General features: G+C 39.4%; 1 protein-coding gene across 1 annotated transcript in view; it reads left to right on the forward strand.

Annotated features, from left to right (window-relative positions):
* LOC150076595 (glutamate-gated chloride channel alpha-like) overlaps positions 1-24,889 on the forward strand; it is a 288,441-nt gene that overhangs the window by 175,269 nt on the left and 88,283 nt on the right. The window contains exons 2-3 of the mRNA XM_090387386.1: positions 8,860-8,973; positions 17,116-17,189. Of these exons, the coding sequence (XP_090243512.1) occupies positions 8,900-8,973; positions 17,116-17,189 (148 nt within the window). The 5' untranslated portion in view covers positions 8,860-8,899. The remainder of the gene's footprint in view (positions 1-8,859; positions 8,974-17,115; positions 17,190-24,889) is intronic.

Genomic DNA, 24,889 nt, shown 5'->3' on the forward strand with positions numbered 1-24,889 from the left:
ATTAACGGGTACCTATTAGTAAACATCAGGTAAAGATTAATTTTAGAAGTGTAAGTAATTTTTATATCAATTAATAAGATTAAATTTAAACTTAAGTAAATAGAGAGCCATGCATACTTACATTGCCGTCAAGTTTTCCTTATGACACCAACAGCCTCACATAAGACAGTGGTTTACAATTAATTATATGTTCTGTACTGTACTCTGAAACTAAGAATTTTTGAATCAAAACAGGTAAAAGTTCGTGGAGCCAATCATAGTTTGAACCTGAGGCAGAGTACAGTCAGAGAGAGAGAATAGGGGTTTGGCTGTTGTAGAATTAATCTGTTTAACGGCTAATCTTTGTGAGCGTCTTAAATGTGTGGGTGGGTTCAAGATTACGTTAGAAGGGGGAGGTTATTTTTCGAGGTATATTTATTATGGTTTATACTTATTATGGTTTTTAGTTTAATCTGAATTGAGACAGCGAGATTTGGAAGTTAATTAATACTTCAGTATCCGTAGATTTACCGTTAGTAACTTGCCTTCATTGTTATACGATACAACGTTATAACCCGAACTAGATAGCGTTAGTATAGTATATAATATAATATAATATTGTCAATTAATCAGTAAAATCTATTAATTTTGTTAAATTTCGTTGTCAATTAAATTGTACTTTTTAACTAAATACATATAACGACTTAGATTTTACAAGCGTAACATAATTAATTAATACATAACTTGATACGGAAGTTATATAAACGGAACTCTTAGATAATACTCGATACTGAAAAAAAAATATATAGCGTAATAACTGTGTTGGGATACAAGTTTAGGGTTATAATTTTGTACTGAAATTGAAATTTTATTCAAATTAAATCGAAAGCATGACTCAGACCAGAGCAGCAAAGCAAAAGTCTCCAGCTAATGAGAGTGCTGTGGCTCAGAGGAGAACTGAGGGGGGGCAGTTGCCCTCTGAATCACAGCCTTTTAAAATGCACTGCCTGCATGATGTTTGTGGACAATCAGGTAGGGGACACGATATTGTCATGGGGGATGTCTTTGTGTGTGCGAGATGCAAGGAGTGTAACGAAATCAGGCGACAACTCAGCGTTGTTATGGGCCTATATGAAAGCTTGAAGGACAGGGTGAATGCCCTCGAAGAATCACTTGGTCATCACGCAACACAGCTGCAACCCCCAAGGCAGAATGCGCTGGCCCCACAGGAACGAGTAGTTTTTGGTGACTCTATTGTCAGGGAAACGGGAAACATGTTATGTAAAAAGGATAGGTGGAACAGGACCAGGGTATGTCTGCCAGGAGCAAAGGTTGATGACGTTGTAGAGCGGATATCATCTTTTAAGGGCACAAAAGGTAATGTAGTTGTACATGTTGGCACTAATGATATTAAGAGTAGGAGACCGGCGGATTTACTTTACAATTACAGGTCACTGTTGAAAAAAAGCCGTGAATTAGGGTTGAATTTGAAAGTGTCTGCAAATCTGTCCAGACACCATAGGATATGATGAGAGCCTTGTCGATCAATTCGGCCGTGGAAAGATTGTGCAAGGCTCAAGGTGTAGAATTTTTTTCAGCCTGGTCTGTACTTGTTAACAGGATAGACTGCTGCTACAGGGATGGGATACACTTAAATAGAGAGGGTGCAAGAATATTTCCTGATGATATCGTGTCTCGATATCATCAGGGTCGGAAAACTGCTAGCTTGGGGGGATACAATGAATAATAGATTAACAGTAGCCACTGGCAGACGTGAAAGTGATTCTTGCACTGCTTCTATTGGAAAGAGCAGAAGCCTGAAAAACAAGATGCAGGATATTTCAGAGACTGCTGCTGGGAGTCATTGCGGTACAAGTAAACATATGGGTTGTATTAGGGTAGCTAAGAATAGAAACAGGTACATGTATACTTGCGTGTACACCAAAGCTAGGAGTTTGGTAAATAAATTTGAGGTATTTCTCAGAACATCGAAGGCAGATATTGTTCGGATATCAGAGAGGTGGTGTCATACAGATATAAGGAATGCAGAACTGCAATTTGGGGAGTACAATGTCTACAGAAAGGATAGACAGGATAGGAAGGGAGGAGGGGTTATGCTATTAGTTAAGAAACACATAAAATCCAAGGAAGTGAAGCCAGTAGACATCGCTGGACAGTGCAGTGTCGAGTCAGTTTGGTGTGACATAAGCATTGGGAGATCAAAATTGAGAGTAGGAGTGTGCTATAGGCCTAATGACTCTAATAAGAAACTGTACAGGTGTAAGATGTAAAATCTTACACGTTTAATATTTTAGAAATGAGGGAGATTTATTTAAAGTAAAGCTTAGGAAATAGCAAAATAGGACAGTAAACATTACCAGTCACTAATATTATTCTAGGTCACTCACAAAGAATTAAAAATTAGACAAGGTTGAATTAGAGAAGGGGGCGGTAAGCTATTAGCAATTAGGGGTACATTTCAGTTCCCACCATGGCATAGAACAAACAATAACAACGGGAATGGTGGCAGTGACTACTGGCGAGCAGGTGCGAATAACTATGGCTCTGAAGAACAAAGGGCTGTAGACTGAACATTGTCGGACATCCCTTTGTCCGGTGACGCTTAGAATCGGTCAGGTAGTAAATACGGATCAAATTACTCCGGTTAGCAATCTATTTGCGTCTGACTGTCGGCGATGGCAAGGTTGTTAGAGCATGTAAAATAAATCTGCTAAGTTTAACGAGGGGTGGCGAAGGTGACGGCGAACTTCAAAGCAGCGGATTGCCTGGGAAAAATTTGGAAATTTATTAAAATGAGCTCTGAATATACAGCTTGAGAAATTTTAAAGGACGAATAGGAAATGATGAAAGTTGACAAAAATGAGAAGATTGGGTAAACTCAGAAAAAAGGCGGAGAGGAATTATGAGGGGCGTTGCTGAATTCAGAGTAACAAAAAGTCAGTGAGCAGGGGAAAACGAGATCAGATCCAGCAGTTGAGCTTTATGTGGTGGTTATGAAGATGGGTTAGTAAGATCAGATCCAGCAGTTGAGCTTTATGTGATGGTTATGAAGATGGGTTAGTAAAATCAGATCCAGCAGTTGAGCTTTATGTGGGCGGTTATGAAGATGAGTTAGAAACAGTGAGAACCCCGAGTTGAGTATGTGGGGGGGTGTGGAAATGAGTTAGGAAAGACAGAGTTGAGTTTTTGACAATGTTAGTGGGAAAATGAGTAATAAGTTGTGTAGGGTTAGATAAGTCCTGTCCTATCCTGTCAGCCAGCTGGGAAAGATCTGACAAATTAAGATGGAGTAGTGAAGGGTTAGATAAGTTTAGTGCAGTGAGTAAGTTAAGAAAAGTTAGTGGAGTTTCATAATAGAAGAGAACAGTCGAGTAGTCCGTTATCGGAAGGCAAGGGTAGTGGCCCGTATGCAAATAAGTCAGTCCGTCGTCGGAAGGCAAGGGTAGTGGCCCGTATGCAGATGAATGAAGTGTAAGGAGAATAAGCCTGTCCGTCGTCTAAAGGCAAGGGTAGTAGCCCGTATGCAAACGACTGAAGTGTATGGAGAGATAAACCTATCCGTTATAGGAAGGTAGTGAAAGTGGCCAGCGTGAAAATAAGTAGTGTAAGGAGAAAAATAACCCTAGTCGACCATCTGAAGGCAGTGATAAAGGCAAGGCACAGATAAGTGAGCTGAGAAGATAAAGTTGTAATTCCTAGTCCGCCAGAATAGCTGAACCGAAGGTTAAGTAGCAGTATCGAAGACGAGTCCATAAAATTCCTAAAAGACACAATGATGCTCTATCCAGACGTAGACTACGGCCCATGGAGAAACTTGAAATTCTGAGATGAATGCAGTTGGTAAACGATGATGCCATTAACAGACAAGGAGCTGAAGGACCCAAAACGGAGAAATCCGATTCGTAAAATTAAGTAAGTGACTAGTTATATAGTATTCTCCCTCACAAATAAAGGACTGTCGGAACTCTAATATCAGATTAGTATAACGTTTAGAAAGATGTTAAGGGAAGGATATACAAAGATATAAATATATACATAAATATAGAGATAAGTCAGATGATAGTTTTGGGTTTTGATTAATGTATAATTAGACATATGTAGAAAGGCAAAGGAGAGAAATTTGATATTTGTTATTAGTTATTGTCTAACATATAGGTATAATATATTTTGGAAGGGAAGGGTAGAGAAATACAGAGAAAGAAATAGCCTTATGAATGTAGCTAACCCTTGGGACCAGAAATTGGTGTCAAATGTACTATCTGTCTTGATTAAAGAAAGTTGTGAAGTTATATTCCCCAAGACAAAATGGGGTACTAATTAAAACGGAAGTTAGGAATGAAATTCCTAAATCAATTTATAAGGTAAGGATTTGATTTAAATAGGAGAAAGGGTGTACCTAATCCTCTTAAGTAATTATTGTTCATGTGTGAAGAAGAAGCTATAGCAGTTTTTGTAAAGATATTAAGTTTGTTGTGTATAAAGAAATAACCTTTCTAGTGTAAAACCAATGTATTTAATTGCCATATATAACTAGGCAAATTTGAGTAATAACAATATGTGCTTGAGAGTTGTTAATTTTTATATTGTGTATATAAATGTAAATAAAATGTTATGTTATATATTAATGTGTGTGTTGTTTGTCATTCTTGAACACTCAGCCTGTCCGAAGGGAATTATAAATAATTGAGAAGTTCCCTTGAATCTGGAATTCTCCTGTAAAGTAAAGTCAGATGTGTAAGTGGGGAAATTAAAATAAGGTGGACAACAACATCCTATAAGGGAACAAATAAAAACAAAATAATAATAAATAATAAATATAACTAAATATATATATATATGTCATTATTTTTGTTTTCCACCCCCCACAATAAGTGGGAAATAGAGTGGACCAGTAAATCAGAGAGTCTTATAATGGGGGATTTTAATTTCCCAGATATTGACTGGAATTTGTGACTTGGTCACTCACACGCTAGCAAGGCTTTTGTGGATTTATTGGATGATTGTTTTCTACATCAGCATGTGCGGGAGGAAACTAGAGGGAGTAATACTCTTGATTTGATTATCAGTAGCGATTCTTCATGCATTAAGAATCTGCAGATAAAGGAACCACTAGGTGGCAGTGATCACAGTGTGCTGAAGTGGGATTTACTCAAAGAGGTAACTACCATCAGGGGTAAAGGGAAGGGTTATTGCTTTCGTTAAGGCGACTGCGATGGTCTGAGACAGTATTTAAATTCTATACAGTGGGACCAACTGATGATGTTAAAGGGAAGGTACAGATATGATAGATACAAGTTGATCTGTAACCAAGTTACAAAGGAGGTTAGGCAGGCAGGCGAAGGCAGATTACGAAAAATCTTTTGCAAGGGATGCAAAGAAAAACAGAAAAGAGTTCTTTACTTACTTAAATTCTAGAAGGAAGGGGATGAATCAGATTGGTTCACTTGATATCGATGGTTCAACTGTTGATGATCCTGCTCAGGTAGCTAACAAACTAAATGAATATTTTGCATCGACATTCACACATGAGGAGTTATTTAGCGAGGGGAATGCCAGAGGTGTATTCAACTCTGGCAGTAATCTAGATAATCTTGTAATAACTGAGAGTAAAGTGGAGGAGAAATTGTTGAAGATAAACACAAGAAAGGCACCTGGGGTGGATGGGATCTATCCAGTTATATTAAAGGAGGCAGCAAAGAAAGTAAGCAAACCCTTAGCCATAAGTATGAGAACTCCCTTGGACTCAGGGGAGGTACCCATAGACTGGAGATGTGCAAATGTGATCCCAATTCACAAAGGAGGATCAAAGGCTGACACAAGTAATTATAGACCTGTGAATTTAACTTCTTTTCCAGGAAAATTAATGGAGGCACTGGTTAAAGAAGCACTGCAGGATCATCTAGTCAAGACTTCATTATAGCTCGGACGCAGCATGGTTTTGTTAATGGGGAAGTCTTGCCTGACCAATTTGATTCGATACTATGATGCAGTCACAAAAGAACTGGATCCAGGGAATAACTTTGCTATTATATATTTTGATCTTAGAAAGGCTTTTGATATTGTTGCACATGGAAGACTGCTGCACAAATTGGAGCAGTGTGGCATTGGAGGCAAATTGTTGCTATGGATAAAGGGGTGGTTGAGGGGGAGAAGACAGAGAGTGGTAATCAATGAACACTGCTCATCGTGGACTAATGTTATTAGTGGAGTCCCTCAGGGTTTAGTGTTGGGTCCATTATTGTTTTCTATATTTGTAAATAATATTGATGATGGTATATCAAGCTTAATGTCCAAGTTTGCAGACGATACAAAGGTTCGCATGGTTGTTAAGGTCACTACTGACGCTATGCTGCTGCAACAGGATCTGGAAAGGTTGAGTAGATGGACTGAGGGTAGCAAATGAAGTTTAACATTGACAAATGTAAAGTACTACATACGGGAAACAGCAACCCCAGAGCAACGTATCAACTCTGTGATACTACACTGACAGTGGTAGAGAATGAAAAGGACCTGGGGGTAATTGTGCAGGCAGATATGAAATTCTCTGAGCAGTGCAGACGGGCTGCAAGAGTAGCTCATGGTGTCTTGTGAATGATATACAGGAATTTTTCTAGAAGGGATAAGGAGGTGATTATTCCCTTGTATAAGGCAATGGTGAGGCCACACCTTGAGTACTGTTCACAGGTCTGGATTCCTCATTTCAAGAAGGATGTAGAGCTGTTGTAACGAGTACAGAGAAGGGCAACAAGATTAGTGAATGGAACAAAGGGTTGCTCTTACCAAGAAAGGCTTAATTTTTGCAAATTACAGCGTCTGGAGACTAGGCACCGGCGAGGTGATCTGATAGAGGTGTATAAAGCCTTGAATGGTTTGAGCATGCTCAATGCTGATGGGATTCTTCCTCTTTCTCAGAATAATCACCTGAGAGGGCATAAATTCAAATTTAGGAAAGACAGATATTGGATAGATGTGCGGAAATTTGCCTTTAGGCAATGGGTAATTGGTTGGTGGAACAGACTTCGATCCCTTGTTGTGGAAGTTGATAACCTAAATAAATTTAAGGCTCAGCTGGACAGGTATTTCGAACGAACGGAGGGGTAAAGTGGAAGTTTTTTTTTTTCTTTTTTTTGGCTGATGCTGCATAAGCTTGCTTTCTTGCATCATATGCCTCTACTAATTCTAATGGTTTCTTTTTGTGTTTTTTTATCTCTTCGAATACTTTGCTTTTGAAAATATGCATGTGGTTAATGTCTACATGCCTTTGTTTCGATTAATATTGTTGGTTACCCAGTACAGATCCTTTGTATAGACTGCGTTTCCTGTACCTGTCAGTGGTTAGATCAGAGGTGTTCTTGAAATACCAATAGTGATCCTCGCACCAGGTATGGAATGGAAGATCCAATTTTACACCTATGGGCTATGTCCACGGGTATAATAACAAAATGGTATAATATACCACTTTGGCAATCTTTTTATTGTAAATTATACACTGGATGTATAAATACTGTATAATTTACACTGGATGTATAAATACTGTATAATTTACACTGGATGTACACAGGAGATAGCGGGGTTTTACCAGTTTTTAAAGGTGTTAGTTCTTGCAATAGCAGTAATAGGAAGTCACAGGCTTTTGCTGCACTGTAAAAAAAAAAAAAAAAAAAACAATTAGATAAGAAAACAAAAATTATATGCTTTCCTCTTCCCACTAATTATCCAGTTTGCCTTTGAATTTATTCAAACTGTCTGCTTCAACTACCTGCGAGGGCAACTTGTTAAAGAAATCAACAACTCGCTGCGCTGGCTAAAAGCAAACTTCCTACAATCTAATCTAAACCTCAAGCTCTGTAATTTGAATTTATGACCAAAGTTCTGGAATTCTTTAAAAAGTGAGAATTCTACCTTCATTTATTTTGCTAATCCCTCTCAGAGCCTTGTAAACCTCAATTAGGTCACGTCTGAGTTGCCTAGTTGCCAAGTTCTCTAGCCCACATAATCGGAGTCTTTCCTAAATCTGGTGTATATATTTTTTCGAAATGTTTTTGGTCTGTTCACAAAGTGTTCAGGGAAAGTTAAGAATATTTAAGATAAAAGAAAAAGAAAAGTTCAAGGAAAGTTAAGAATATTTAAGATATAAGAAAGGTGTTCAGGGAAAGTTCGGACTAAAAAGTTCAGACTATTCTCCCGCATTGGGGACGAAAATCCCTCCCCCACCGGAGATGGATGCACGATTTTCTTTCCCAATGAAGGCTAGTACCCAATAGTTGCGACCCGCTTGCTCGTGGCGTAGACGGGTACCGGATGGGGTTTCCACGTGATCGCCTTCCGTGAAGCAGAGTGGACAGAAACAAATGAAGAGAAGAACACAACAACCCACAATGCACAAAAATAACATTACACACATTTCTGGCTGTTTTAAAGAGTTCTGTATTATCACTGTGCGCCATGGTGGAGTTTAACTGGCGTTCAGGACCTGATCTACATAAGCCTACACAAGTCTACATTCGTAAGTATTTTATTCTGTTTGGACATTTGGTCATAATTGAGGTGGGTATGATATTTCTATATTTGCGTATTTTGTTTGATGAAGCTAGTATTGTATGTTATTAAAAGCATGACTGCCTGTTTAGTTTCAAATCCGTGGTCTCCGGAAGGTTTTTTTCCCATTTGGATGTAAATTGAGGATAAATAATGTAGTAACGTAAGTCAATTACTTACATACGAAACCTGAAATACATTAGTTTTCATTCGCTATATGAAACACTTTATTTATAAGTTCGATATACATTGTACTTCAAATTTTAAAAAAATATTCAAATACACCGATCAAACCATAATAAATTTTCTACTTCTTTCTAGAAAAAGTCGAATCTCGAAAGGGAAATCAATTTGTCACTGAATGAAGATATCGAACATATTTGGTATTCTTCTATCCATATCATTTGCCAGCTATCCAGATGTGGCAGGAGAAACGTAAGTATCCTTTGCCCAGATTAAGAAAGAGTCAGAATGTAACAGCAGCCAGGGTATTCGTGAGTTAGGAAAAATAAATAAATTTTCAGTTCCCCATTATTATTTGATATGAATTATTACTAAGAATGGATTACATGTGAATTATAACAGCTTAAGACACGAACTGAAGAAATCAAGGAACAAACGCTTCTCAAGCCAGAACAAGGGAATTTCGATAACCTTGAATGATGTTTTCAATTCCTTTGAGATGAAAAAAAGCAACCAAGAAACCTGAAATTACTATAAAAATTTTCCAAAAAAAAAAAAAAAAAAAAAATCTACATTATAAACACTGAAATTATTGGCCCCATATCTTCCCCCAGCAATCAGTCCTAAGCTCACGTCAGGTCGTAGTCGATCCCATGGCATATAATGGTAGTCCTACAATGGCGAAACCATGGAGGACCACCAATCGTACTTATCACTGGCTTGTAGCGGTCTGGATACGATTATTGTCTATGAGTGGAGGAATTTCTAAAGTCTCCTTCAATCGAGATTGTAGTTAACCGACCTCAGGAAGAGAAAGAAGTAGGGGTTTCCCCGTGAGTTATTCCTGGTTTTCAGCCCGCATAGCACAACACGCAAATCAACTGATGTTCAACTACAGCTGGTCTCAATTTATGGCCAATAAAATGAATTCATTGCAATTTTTGCAATCATTCATTGCATCTCTCTCTCTCTCTCTCTCTCTCTCTCTTATAAAATGAGTTCAATATCACCTTTCCAGGAAATATGAGAAAACTGTACCTTTTTATTGCAACCATTCGACTTTGAATGTAATATGAATAGCAGAGCAGGACAGGTCAGGGCAAGGCAGTTGAGAAGAGTTAAGGCAGTTAAGGACCTCCTGTGGTTTTAGGAACTTGTAGAAACCTTTTACTGTTTTATTATTTCATGCATGTGGCTTTTATTTTACGGAATATCCTCTCAGCAAAACTAGCATACTTCACTAAATAAAAACCTTTGAAACCATTACTGCAGTCCTTTTAGATCGGGCCATTCAAGTGTGCGCTACCTCGTGATCACAGAAATCGCGCAATTGGAAAACTATTCATCCAGTTTACGGCACAATTATAGCCAAACATGGCAACAATAACTGCGAGGATTTCAACATGACTTTCCCCAGGTATGACAAATCTATAGAATTGGAAGACACACTAAACTGTTTCGCTAGAATGCAATGAAACAACACGTGGATTGTAGGTATTTCCCTGTTGTCTTCAATCTATATAGCATGATTAGGATGAATTCAGATCTGTTCACAATCATTTCACTACCTACTGTTGGAATTTCCATGGATATAAAATTCGAATATATGAGCGCATAGCAGATGAGTGCTTAACAGAGTCCCGATGCATGAAATAATAAAACATAGTGGACATAGTGTTATTGTTATGCGGTTCCTGTGGTTTCCCACAAATCTGCGTTAAATACTATGTTAACATAGCAAAGCCAGTCAGTGTGGGTTATATGTGAGTAGTGTGTTGTTTGACTGTCCTCTTCGTTACTGGGAGGCGCGATCACCAGGAAGGAGCCTCCCAGCATCCGTCCACTGGCACTAGGAGCCGGACCAGGGAGTAAAAACATCTGACGGGCCGTCCACACTCCTGCAGGAGCGAGAGTGGGGAGGGCCAAGAAAAGAGCAGAGAAGAGACAGGAAAGTGGAATACAGGGAAGATAGCAGGGGATGACAGAGCGTAGGCATCCCCCAGGCGAAAAGGAGCAGGAAGAGTGCTAGGTGCAGTTGTGGGAGTCCTGGAGAAGGACTGTGGGTAGGAAGAAGAGAATAGGTAAAGTTCAAATTAAAGAGTCCAGGATCGTCACAATGGAGAATCACGGATTGGCGTCGACAGGGCTGGCCGCAATTTGCAGTTTCATGTCTGGAAGTTTCCGGTGCTGGGTATCAGTTGCTGTCTAGAGGAGGTTATCCAGGAGTAGTGTTCGGGAGTTGCAGGTGATGCCAGCGACGACGAAAGACCTTGTTGGGAAGAACCAAGTGGAACGTTGCTTGTTGATGTAGGTTACCTCAGGAAGGAAAAGTTTAGTAGTTGCACCAGTTGTGGAGTTATTCCGGCGGGTTTGTCATAGGTTTATCAATTCTAGCCACACACGTTTATGTTCCTCTTTGATGTCGGTATCGGTACGGGTTTGAATAGTGAGGAATTCTGCTTCCTTATTCTTCTTAACAGCATGATTGCTTTGCAATTTGAGCATTTAGGAGGCGAGGCTTTGTTGGAACAGTCCTTGTAGAGATGCCCTGCCTCAGCACAATGCCCACATATTGGTTGTTTTTTAAGACATTTAGCAGAGGTGTGCCCATAACCAAGACATTTGTAGCATTTCAGGACTGGTACAAAATCTCTGAATCTGTGGGATGACCAGCCCAGAAAAATTCTATCCTGGCTGTCTGTGTAGGAATCTCCTTATCCTGGGGGACACTTCTATAACCCAATTAAGCCGACCACGAGTCCGTGTATTGGTGGAAAATTGAATTTTCATCTCCTTAATGGCTTCTTCTTTGCTCATGGATTCAAAGAGATTTCTGTTATATACTCCCTCCAGTAGTTCAACTTTCTGGATTGAGCTGTCTACATCAAACACAATTAAACTTGGTCCCCTGAGTTTAGGGGTTTCAAAGGTAAGAGTTAGATCTTTAGCTGTACCGCAAGACTTGATCTGTTCTAGATCTGACTTAGTGGCTGCTTCCAATATTATCCCTTTGTCGCGAATCTTGCGAATGCTTTTGATTTGGAGATTGTCTAATTTTGGTTTTATCTTCTTTAGGACGGTGTCCTTCACTCCATCGCTATCTGGGATGTCGCACCCTTCTCTAGCTTTTATAATCAGCATATGCTTGTTCTGTGTGGTGGGGATCTCAGGTAGTTTGAGCGTGGCAGCATAAGACAACTGGTGCCGAGTATCTTCATCAGAAGCTTGGTTGGAAGGTAGCCCGGTATTCAGAGCTGCTATAGTTGGATTTTTGGTTACTTTAGATAGAGTTTTATTAGTTTGTTGGAGTTGGGCATTGGTGGCCTTCAGCTGTTCATTTTCTATAATGACCTCATATAACTTCTTCTCTAAAGAGCCCCAGCAGCGCGAAATTTGTAATGATACGGCTCTGGTGACGTTGCTGTTTTTGCTACGGAGTCAGTATTCCGTTTTGCTCCTCAGTTTGTGCATAATTTTCAGGTTGGGAAAATCTTTGCTGAATAAATTCGGCATTTCATCCCATTCCTCTTCATCCTCCCGTTGTTTAGGGGGGAGTGACCAGATGCTTCGGGTCTTTTGAGAACCTTTTTCTTGAGGTAGGAAGTCTCTTCGTGGATGCTGCAGGAGCACAATCGCTGTTCACCCCATTACAATCGGCATCGTCGCCGCCGGGAGAGTTGTCCGCGGCAGGTATGCCGTGTTCATTTGCCGCGGAAGCCTGTTGTTTCGTGGTCCGAATTTTGTTTCTAGTCATCGCGATTGAGGAGGGAACCCCCTCCGAGTTTTCTTCCCCCGAGGACTGGTGCGGTTGCCTGCAGGAACGCAGTGAAGCTCTACGATGTGCATTTACTTTTCCAGCCATTATGCGGAGCTATAAGTCATCATCATCATCATCATCAGCCATTTTCAATCCACTGCAGGATGAAGGCCTCTCCAGCAACTTTCCAGTTCCTTCTGTTTTGAGCACTGGCCATCCATTTACTACCCAAAAACTCATGAATTTCATCTATCCATCTCCGCCTTTGTCTTCCAGGTTTTCTTCTAGCTCCTCTTGGGTACCATGTCTTCGAGCTATGTGTCCTGCCCAAGACCATTTTAGTTCTATAGTTTTGATAAGAATGTCCTCTACTTGGGTTTGCTGCCTAATTCATGTGTTTCTCTTCTTATCTAACAGTCTGATTCCCAATATAATTCGTTCCATTCTTCGATGTGTAGTTCTCAGCTTCTCTTCCATTCTTTTGGTGAGTGCTCAAGTTTCACTTCCATAAGTCATGGTGGGGAGTATACATTGGTTCATTATTTTACGTTTCAGACAAACTGGGATATTGCTCTTCAGTATGTGACTATATTTCCTGAATGCTATCCATCCAAAATTTATTCTTCTCTTGACTTCCAGCCATTTATCATTATTACAGCTAATAACTTGTCCCAGATAAGTATATGACTCCACCTTTTCAATTACTGCTCCTTCAATCATTATTTCCCTTTCCGTGGCATATTTGTTCATTACTTTTGTTTTAGCTATATTCATCTTTAGTCCAAAATCCCTACTAACTGTGCATAACTGATTCAGATTTTCCTCTAATTCTTTGGGATCGTTGCTTATGACCACAATGTCATCTGCAAATCGTAAATGGTTTAGGTACTCTCCGTTCACATTGACTCCTTTCTGCGACCAGTCTAATCTTCTGAAAGCTTCCTCAAGGGCAGCAGTAAACAGCTTCAGAGATATTGTGTCTCCTTGTCGAACTCCTTTTTCGATTTTAAATTTGCTACTGTCTTTGTCTAGTCTAATAAAGGATATAGCACTCTCATATATTTTCTTCAAAATCATAATATATGGAGTATATATGCCTTGTCTTTCCAGTGCCCGAAACATTACCTTATGCTGTATGGAGTCAAATGCCTTTTCATAATCCACAAATGCCAGGCATAATGGTGTTTTATATTCATTTGCTTTCTCCATTAGCTGTGATATTACGTGAAGGTGATCCATAGTTGAGAATCCTGTCCTAAAGCCAGCTTGCTCTTTCGGTTGATTCTCATCCAGTATTCTTTCTAATCTGTTAGTAATGACCCTTGTGAACAACTTGTAGATATGGGATAACAAGCTAATTGGTCTATAATTTCCAATTTCTGATTTATCTCCTTTCTTATGCAGCAAAACTATGATTGCATTATTCCACTGCTTAGGCATCACACCTTTTCTAATGCACTTTATGAAGTTCCTTGCCAGTTTTTGTGTTATGTCTCTTCCTCCCAATTTTAACAACTCAGAGTAACTTCATCTTCCCCAGGGGCTTTCCGATTCTTCATTTTCTTCAATGCACGTTCTACCTCATCCGGAAGAATATCGGGTATGTCGTATGTGTTGCTACTTTGAAATCCATCTTCCCCACTGCTGGCATCATTTTCTTGCTCCTTGTATAATTCTCTATAGTAGTCTTCTGCTATTTGAATTATGCCTTCTCTGCTGTTTATAAGTACACCATCGCTATTCTTCAGTTTCACTATCATTTGTCTTTCTGTATTACTGCTCATGGCTGCTGATTTAAATCCTTTGTTTTCCCTTAATGCTTGTTCTACTTTTCTTGTATTAAATCTTCTTATGTCCTCTCTGAGTCTCTTTCTAATAGCTTTGCATAACTCAGTATACTCAATTTTCTCCCTGTCAGTGTTTTTCTTGCTCTTTATTTGTCGTCTTCGGTTCATCATGACAAGTGTTTCTTGACTAATTTTTTCTTCTTTGGATTTCTGTTTCTCTATAGGTTTCTTGGGCTTTATCACTTTCAGAAAGTTGTAATATTCCTAGTCGATATATTGGTCCTGAGCAGTCTGCAGAAGCTCAAACTTGTTCTTAAGTTCCAGTACATACTGCTTTTTCTCCTCCTCTGTTATCTCAAAGACCTTTGTATTATTTACTCGAGTCAGTTTTTTCCTTTCCTTTCCGACATTTATATCAAGTGTACATCTTACCATTCTATGATCACTTCCAACATTTACCTCATTCAGGACGGTAACATCATTCACAATATATCTTCTGTTAGTGAGGATGAAGTCGATTTCATTAGTTGTTATTCCATTTGGATTCTTCCATATCCACTTTCTGTTCACCCTTTTCTTGAAAAAAGTGTTCATTACTGACAGTCCTTGAGATTCTGCAAAATTCCACAAGTCTTTCACCTCTTTTATTTCTTTCACCAATTCCAAAATTTCCTATAGTTCCTCTTTCTGCGCTGTTTTGCCTTTTTCCAACGTTAGCATTGAAGTCCCCCATAATAATAGTGTAGTGGGTTTTCTGCTCATCTAGAAGACTCCCAATTTCGGTGTACATTTCTTCAACCTCTTCATCATCATGGCTCGATGTTGGTGCATAAATCATTATAATCTTTAGCTTGTACCTCTTAGAAATCTTGAGTATTAGTCTTGACACCCTTGGTGATGTACTTTTGAATTCCAAAATATTGTTTTTAAAATCTTTATGGACCAGAAACCCAACTCCACCTTCACTCCTTTCACTGTTTCCATTGGTGTACAGCAGATTTCCACTTGATAAACTTATAAGTGATTCATTTCTTCTTCTTGTTTCAGCCAAACCGATGATATTCCAATTCACATTTTCTAATTCCTTTTCCAGCTCCAATATCCTGTCTTCACCGATGAGTGATCGTACGTTATAACAGGCCAAGTTCAGTTTTCGTGCAGAGCTATAAGTAGCAGATGCCAAATCAAGCATTAATTGGGGAAGGGTAGTCAATTTACTATTCTGCTGTAGAGTTGTAGGAAGAACAATAGCGTTTAAGTCTATTGGGTTAACTACAGGTGGTCGCGGGCGGGCAACTACTGCCGAAGGCAATATAGTGACCAAAAAGCTACCTTCACACCAGTGACCTTCAGCCGGTCAAACAATGGCAGTCGTTTGCTTCGGCTTTAACAAAATTGTTCAAACACAAATTAAAATTAAAAGTTACTTATCTGCTATAAGTCCACTGCCTCCATGACCCGTATGATTGGAAAGCATTTGGCGTCCAGTATAAGATGATATCTATCATATTGGGCAATAACTTAGATTTTTTACTAAATTTAAGTTACTTTAGAGAGCACAATTTACCATCAACTTGTACTACCGGCCACCTGGCGGTCTAGCCCCGAAATAATAAAACAGTGAAAAGTTTCTACAAGTTCCTTAAAACCACAGGTTGTCCTCAGATACCTTTTCTCAACTGACTGGGACAGCGCATATGACGTGCTGGAAATAAATGGCTTCTCAGAAGAACGGCTTGGGGTAATAGATGACGATGCCGCCAAGTTAATTCTCATATCATTCATTAAGAACCACGGCGTAGTTCAATTCAAAATTAAAAGAACATTTACGTGGAAACCGATAACATACAGACTTTCGAAGAGGGCAGCTGAAAAATTTGACTTTTGCTCCAAAAAGAAAAAAAAAATAACCTTTTGCTAAAAATAACCAGGATCAAGATAAAATTGCGAGAAGAGAATTTCATCGTCACAAAAGAAAAACGAAGACACGTTTGAGGAATGAAGCCATGTGAATTTAATATGCACTCAAGTGAAGGAAAGTTGTGATTAGTTTAAGATACATAAAATCCATTGAAATATCTATAGAACTGTCCCATGAATGTGCCATTCAGTTAACAAGCATCCACATTTAAAAAAAAAATGGCATGGTTAACTACTTCATTTTCGAATGTACACTTTGAGAGGTAGTGATTTCTTTATAAAAACTTTTAAAAAAGCCTACTTTATATTATGATTATTATTATAATTAGCCATATGGTGCAAGGAAGCCTGAGGATTATGCTGCACCAGCCAAACGAAAAAATTTCCTGAGTTACCCTGGGGGAGGGGGGTAAGAGAAAGAGAGAGACAGAAGTAGAAAGGAATGACCAAGAAAGAGAAGAATGATGATATCCAGCTCAGGACCCTGGGTGTGCCAAACCCATACTCACCATATGCGAGCCCCTGGGGTATAAAAAGGCTTTACTGAATAATGATAGTAAAAAGGGGAATTGTAAGTCTGTGTCACAGACCCATCGCATTCAACAGTCTAAAAGTTAATTATAAAACTTTGCTATTTGCCGTTTTTCCCTCTCCTACAAAAAAAACAAACAAAAAAAAAAAAAAACCAAACAAAACTCTTACATTAACTATATAACCAAATTTCTAAAGTAACCAATTTTAAAAATGGGTTGAAAATGAGTAGTATCAACATAAACTCAGGAAGATAACAATTGATAACTGCTGGGAGCCATTTTCCTATACAATGAACAACTCAGTCAAAACGTGTTTCAAATATTACTGATTTATAAATTAAGAATTATTAAGAATTTGTATAAAAGTTATAGACTGGAATTTTTTTTATTTTTTAAGGAATTCCACTTCTTTAACTTTAAAAGATTTCGTTCCCGAAGGATACGAAAAACTGGAACCGCCAGTGGAGGGAGGTAAGCAAAATTATTACTAAAAGTAATTCTTATCTTCTTATGAGATGAAAGAAAAATCGAAGCATGCACGCGCATTCAGAGTGGTTATGTTGTTTCTAATGAGATCCAAGATTGCCGCATTACATAAGGCAACCATATAATTACCACGTGTTTAAAACGAGTTTGCAGAAAAACATATCTAGTGAAAATCCCAGGAAAACCATATACCTCCTGCACAAAAACTAACTCAGCCACTCTTGAAATGCTCTCAAAATGTTCTTGTTGTTTCAGCTGACAGGAGATCTGAGATCTTTCCATGCAGACATTTTCCGTTACGAAAGGTTACAAAGGTGTGGGTTACATAGCCTGGAAATAAGGCATCACAGGGGTAAACTGATGAGATGCATATAGCACTAAAAGTTGAGGGGGGGATCAAACTGAATGATCGTAGAATTTTCAAATTGATATGGGACACAAAACATATGGAACATAAATATAAACCATCAGGGAAAATTAATATACTGGACTTAAGGAAGTCTTTTTTTTTTTTTTTTTTTTTTTTTATTACTCCAAAACAGCCGAAGCCTGACAGAGGAGGAATTTGACAGCAGCAATACAGTAATCATTCTATTTACAATCTGTACACAATGTCAGGTATCAATATACAATTTCAAATATACAAGGTCAATTTACAACATATACAATGCATATCATACGTTACAAGCGATTTGCATTTTAGCAAAGCTGTGGTAACAGAGAAATTTGTATTTCTAAGCATTTTGTTGTTTTCTTTTCTTGATAGTTCACATTAAGTAGTTGCATTGACTGATTTGTGTTATTATTCTTATTGTTATCCCTATTTTTTTTTTTTTCCTAATTGTTATTTCTTATCTTTGTTCATTGAAAAAAAAATTTTTTTTTTGTTAAAGCTAAGTATACCTATCTTTATAGTATTATTATTGTTGTTATTATTAAATTATTCATTTATTTTCATTCTCTATTAGTTTGATTGTAAAACCTTTGTAGCTCTTTTTTGATATTAATGTTTTGATATTTAGGATATCAATGTTGGATTCATTCAGCAATTTTGCAGTTCTGTTGAAGTAATGGAATCTGAGTTGATCAGTTCTGAATGGCTCTTGTGCCAGCATATTTTGTCTTCTCAAGACTCTTGGAGAACAGCTGAAGTTGATGAGGTAGAGCAGCTCGGGGGCATCGAACTTTCCAGACACGAGATGCATTAGGAATTTGCAGTCTGCCGCACCTCTTCTTTGGTAGAGTGGTACAATCCCGAAGTGAATGCACCATTCAACGTAGGATTTTGTGTTCAATTCCAACCTAGATTTGTATATCAGGAATCTGACTATGGATTTCTGAATACGTTCCAGTTGTTTTATAAGAATTTTGGTGTGAGGATTCCAGATTTGTGAGGCATATTCTAGAATTTGGTTGATTATCATTATGCAAGCTGTTTTTATGAGCTGTACGTTGGTGAAATCGAAGCAGATTCTTTTAAGCAGTCCAAGGGATTTGGATGCCTTAGCTGTAGTTTTATTTACATGTGTGTTGAAGTTTTCCTTGTCAGAAAACCATACTCCCAAATCTGAAACCTCATGTATTCTCAATAGCTCATGATTATTAGCTTTATAGGGATAATTAATCTTGTGTTTTTTGTGATAGTCTGCGACAGACATGGTGCAGCATTTAAGTTTAGTGTTAGACCATTGTTTGTGATCCATCGGGTGATGGTGTCTAGTCCATTTTCCAGTGATTCACAGTCTTGTATTGTTTTGATGGATTTGTATATTTTCAAGTCATCTGCATATGAGAGCACTTTGATGTCAACATGTTGCATACAATCTTGTATGTCGTTAATATATACAGCAAAGAGTAATGGCCCCAGAGGAGAACCCTGTGGGACTCCCCTTTGTATATGGAAAGTGGAGGAGTATCTTCCTTCAAAATGAACTCTGCTTTTCCTGTTTTCAAGGAAGTTAGACATAAGTGATAAGGCATTACCTGATAAACCTATGTGCTTTAATTTGAGGCAAAGCAACTTGTGTGGTACTGAGTCAAAGGCTTTTTGCAGAGTTGCAATTAATTAATGCGCTGTCGATCATCGCTGGAATAAATTGCCTTACCGAGTGGTTTAGTTCAGATCGACATTAGCTAGGTTTAAAGTGTAAAGTGTATTTAGTGTCAAGCGGCACCAGGGGATTTACCCCATCTCCGCGTTGCTTTTATTGTGAGTGTGCCAGTTCACTGGAAAAGCCAGAGTTTTAAAAGTATATGGATATTGTATACGTATACCGTTGTTCTTGTGGCCATTTAGCCGCTGAACCCCTGCTGAGGCCCAACGTTGCCCGCTCTTCGCCCCGTGGAGGCAGACCAGATACCCAGTAGCTTTGAAATTTACTCTGGCAGGTCCTGCCAACTAATATCCTGAGGTTTCAGTGGCTAGGACCTAAAAAAAAAAAAAAAGAAAGAAGAAAAAAATGTGATCTTTCCCGTGGGGTTGATAGCGCTAGGATTAGAAAGACCGAAATTATTGGCGAACATGATTAAATCTTGACATGTAGTGCATTCGTGTAGCGCTTGCCACCCCATTTTCACCAGAGGGGAAAATGGGGTGATTATTATTATTATTATTATTATTAGCAATATGGTGCAAGGAAGCCTGAGGCTTATGCTGCACCAGGCCAAAAAAAAAAATAAAAATAATAAAAAAAATTCGCTGAGTTACCCTGAGAGAGAGAGAGAGAGAGAGAGAGAGAGAGAGAGAGAGAGAGAGAGAGAGAGAAAAGAGAGAGAGAGAGAGAACTAGAAGGGAATCACCAAGAAAGAGAAGAATGATGATATCCAGCTCAGGACCCTGGGTGTGCCAAGCCTATACTCACCAGATGTGAGCCCCCGGGGTTTGTTTGTTATTTGGTTTTTAGGAGCATATCCCTGACCTTTCCGCATCCTCCGTATTTGGTGGTGACGGGCTCGAACCCCAGTCTAATCAAGAAGCTGCTCCTTCCCATCTGGCTACGGAGGCGCCAAAATGGGGTGGCAAGGAGGGGAAGAGACAAGACGACAGTCACCTCCCCCCCACCACAGAAGGGGAGTGGAAAGCAAGTCAGGCAAGAGAGCCCAGCTCGGGTCGCTAATTGGTGCACTGGCAGAAAATCTGCTGTTCAAGGTGGGGAAAAGACACGGGTCCAACGAGGCAGTCGGAACGAGTGTCCCCATACCACCTACCTCATTACTGGACACGGATCAATAAACCATAAATTAACATCCATGGGAATCATTGACAACCCCTACTGTGCATGTGGTGAAATAGAAGACTGGAACCATCTAGTATATACCTGTGAACACTATGACGACCTCCGCAGCATCCTGTTTACTCGTATACAAGATAACCCTCAAGGAAATGAACACTTATTCATCACAGAAGAAAACTGCTACTATGAGTTTACCAAGTTTGCACAAGCCCTCTTCACAAGACGGAGCACCCTATTGCCAACACAAAATAGGAACAACCCAAACATCTGATCCTAACCTAACTGGCCAACTGATCTTAACCTGGATAGGATCAACTGGCGTATGGACCACCTCATTCCTCAGTGGCAACTTGCACACGGCTCTCTTGCTGTGTCTTATTTATCGTCCTTCCCAGGTTCCCCTTTCAACTGATGGCGCTTATTGCTCCATTGATAACCTGGAGGATACCTTCGCCTACAACCTCCATATTTCTAGCTATACCCTCCTTTTTTTTTTTTTTTTTGTCTCCGTCCAGGAAGCTCTGGCGACCCTGGCGGCCCACTAGAGGCCCTGCGGCCAAATGCCAGGACACACAACAGAACCTAACGCAACATGTCATATACAACACACAACACTTTTCTGGCATTTACAGTAGTACTGTATTCCTTCACAGCGAACATATGGCGCAGATGTGGGAAACCACAGGTGGCGCCTGACCCTAATACTATGCACTATGCACTATGTCCCCATGTGAATAATGGGTCATGTACCCGTCCAGGAAAGTTGAGGTCAGTCACGTTCACGGCTTAGATGCCCGACCAGAGTAGAGTATCTTGTATATTATGTCTTTTGCATCCCGGAGGGGTCTGGTCCGTTGATCCTTTTTACGTCATCAGGGAGGGTGGTCCAGAACCTTTTCCATCTAGTGGGCCCATCAAAAAAAAAAAAAAATTTAATTATTATATTAGGGCCGCCCGTAATCTCTTACATATATGAACAGTTCCGTGTGTAGTATCTACATGATCCTAAGGATACCAGTTACATAGTGATACTCTTCTTTAACCTGTACCTTAATAAGGTAATTATTTATTATTATTTTTTTATATTAATAGTAATTGAACTATGGACGTTGGCCATAAAACCGCCTGACCTTGTTTCAAGGTTATATTTGATCCTGCATGAATAGTTAGCTAGTTAGTGCATAGTTAGCCTCAGGAGTCGAAAACGGCCGCTACCTTTCCTCAGAGACTCTAATTCTTTTAATCTTTTAATTCAGCATTAACGGGGAGCTGCTTGCTAACGGCAATAAAGACTCAGACTAAGAACATTACACTCGCAGTAACTGCTGGGACATGTGACCTCTGTCATACTTCTGAAGACGAAACCTTAATCTGCAGCAAATCAAAGCGCAGAATATGCTGCCTGTTATGCTGGGGGTAATCAAGCCTCTCTCACTTGTCACTGAGCAAAAGGAAAGGGTTTCTGAGAAAATGTTGTGTAAAGCGAAAGCAAATAGGAACCACAGCAACGGCCAATGGGAAGGATGATACCCCCCTCCGCGAAGAGAAGATAATGCACCGGTAAAATATTTAATACTTCCAAAGGATTGACCTAATGGCAAGATGGATAGCCACTCTCTCTCTCTCTCTCTCTCTCTCTCTCTCTATGCTGCAACAAAAAAGCTAACCATTACAGAGCATTCAAGGGCCTGGTGGAGTCCAAAAGTCTCTGAAAACTTCCACGTCAAACAGAACATGCAGAAGCGGTGGAAAAACTCCGGCCCACCCTCGGACAGAACTGCCTTCTCCCTAGCTAGGGCGCTTTTTATTAGGAACAAGAGTGAGGCAATAAAACTTCACCTAGAGGCCAACATAAATATGAGGTATGAGGTATGAGGTATATTGAGGGTCTAGCGGCTCCTGGGATTTCTCCCATCTCCGCGAATGTTCTATGTATCGGTGACAGTACCCTGTCAAAGCCAGAGATTTAGAAGTGTGTGGGTCATGAGTAGTGTTATATGTTGTGCCCATTGTTTATCCGGCTTATTGGCCGCCAGGCCCCTAATGGGACCAGACGTTGTCCATACCTCGCCACGTGGAGGCTAGCCGGGTGTTACCATTGAGTCAATATATGTGGACATGTGTATATGTAATGGGCGGCACCTAGAACGTCTGTTCAACTCCGCCTCGTGTCTCTGTGAAGAACAGTATCACTACAAATGGGCCAGATATGTGTGTGACGTACGTTTGTGTGTTTTATGTGTGTGTTCTGTTGTTATGTTCTGGCCACTTGGCTACCCAGAAGCATCAGTCGCCTGGACAGATGATTCTGGGTACTCGTCCACACCACGGGAAGGTGGGCCAGTTCCAGTAGAGCACGTAACGCCTCAAAAGAGACTCTGACCCACCTGATGTTGCCAAAAGGTGGGCCAGATTCCTCCGGGGGCCCATTCCAGAGGAAAAAGAAAGGAGCGAGAGAGGGGAAAAAATAATAATAATATTAATAAAATAAAATGAAAAAAAAATAAAATAAATAAAATAATAATAAAATTAAAAAAATAATAATAAATAATAAAAAATAAATAAATTTTAATTGTAATAAAGAAGGAGAGAAAAAAAAAAAAAAAAGAGAAGAAAGAAGAAAGAAAAAAAAAAGAAGAAAAAAAAAAAGAAAAAGAAAATAATAATGATAATAATAAAGTAAACACAACCCGTGGTGCTGGTAAAAAAAGGACACGTGATAATAAAAAAAAAAATAATAATAATAAATAAATAAAAGAATAAAATAAAATAATAATAAACTAATAGTAAAAAAAAAAAAAAAAAACAGACACACACAGACTGGTGCTGGTGAGAGAAGAAAAAAAAAAAAAAAAAAAAGGGTAGTCTTCAATAAATACTCTTGTATCCAGAATAATTCAGATGTGGAATGATGACCTTTAGGATCGGTGCAGTGACAATTCATGCAGACATGAACCATAGAAGAAAACTATTGTCCCGCTTGCTTACACAGTTGTATTTGGTGGATTGTTCTGGTGCGCTAATCTGGCGTTGATTCTTTTTCTGCGAGCAAACACCTCGGAGGCAAAGTTCTGAAGTGCTGAGAGATTATTCTTATTATGCAGAAGCATTTCCTCATTCCCCGGAGAGAGATCTGGAACGTCAGTTCGGAGCTTCACCCTAAGATCGTCGTAGATTGCACAGTTAGAGAGCAGGTGACTCCAATCTTCTGTATTCCCGCAGCTGCAGAGATCAGTGTGATGCAAGCGAAACTGAAAGAGTTTTTGATTGAGAGAGCCATGTCCTGTTATCAGAAAGGAAGTTTGCATAGTTAAAGAGCACCAAGTTTTAACTGATTTAGAGAGTAAGAAGGTCACATCAGGCAGAAATTTTCTTGTCGTCATTCCAAGTGCGGTGGTGTCCCATCTGGTCTGCCAGATGCTAATCAGCTCGTTAAACCATCGGGATTTCTCTTTTTTAGGATCTTCATTTAAATTTAGCTGGATTCCAAGTAATTCTGAAGGTATTTGTTTTTTGTGTCGAAAGCAGAGGCCACGGTAGATGACAAATAGATCCAATGGGAGGGACCCCGCAATAACTTGCATTGCAGCGGTGGAAACTGTTCTACAGACTCTGAGAATAGAGAGGAGTATGCTCCGCTGGATGGAATTCAGTTTTAACCTCATTTTGGAATTAGTGGCACGATGAAACCAAGCTCCTGCTGCATAAGTGACTATGGGCAGGAAAACAGCATTATAGTAGAGAAAGAGTGACTTCCTAGAGAGACTCCACTCCCCTCTGGAAATTCGAATAATTGACCCTGTGAACTTTTTGATTTTGGTACATAAATGAATCAGATGAGGATAGAAGGAAAGCTTATGGTCAATAATGACCCCAAGGAGTTTTGCTTCAGTGACTATAGGAAGCCGCTTGCCAAAAATTTTGACTTGGGGAGGCCGCCTGAGATCTAAATTGGATTTAAAAAGCATCATTTTTGTTTTCGATGGATTAATTTTAAGTTTGTTAGCCAATGACCAGGTGGAAAGGTCAGTTAAAATCTGGTTTGCATTCACCTCCAACACTGCAGGAGAACTGCCTGAGACCACAATTGTCAGATCATCGGCGAAAGCAAAAATTTTGCAATTCTGGAGAGAGTGGCCCAGCCAGTCTTGAAGCACAATGTTCCAGATAAGGGGCCCCAGGACTGAACCTTGGGGACACCCTCGAAAAACCTTCCTAGAGACTTGGAGGAATTTGGATTTGACAATTATTGAGCGGTCAGAGAAATAGTTTTGAAATAATTTGTACATATGAAAGGAGCATCTGGCAGACCGGAGACGTTCAAGAGCGCTGTCCCACCAGACAGTGTCAAAGGCACCCTCGAAGTCGACCATAATAGCTAGTTCAAACTTGGATTTAGAATTTATAATGTGCCAGACAAAGTCAGACAAGGCCTCCTCGCAAGAATGACCT

Source organism: Mastigoproctus giganteus, chromosome 13, assembly GCF_048544385.1.
Source record: "Mastigoproctus giganteus isolate SK-2022 chromosome 13, ASM4854438v1, whole genome shotgun sequence".
Classification (NCBI taxonomy): domain Eukaryota; kingdom Metazoa; phylum Arthropoda; class Arachnida; order Uropygi; family Thelyphonidae; genus Mastigoproctus; species Mastigoproctus giganteus.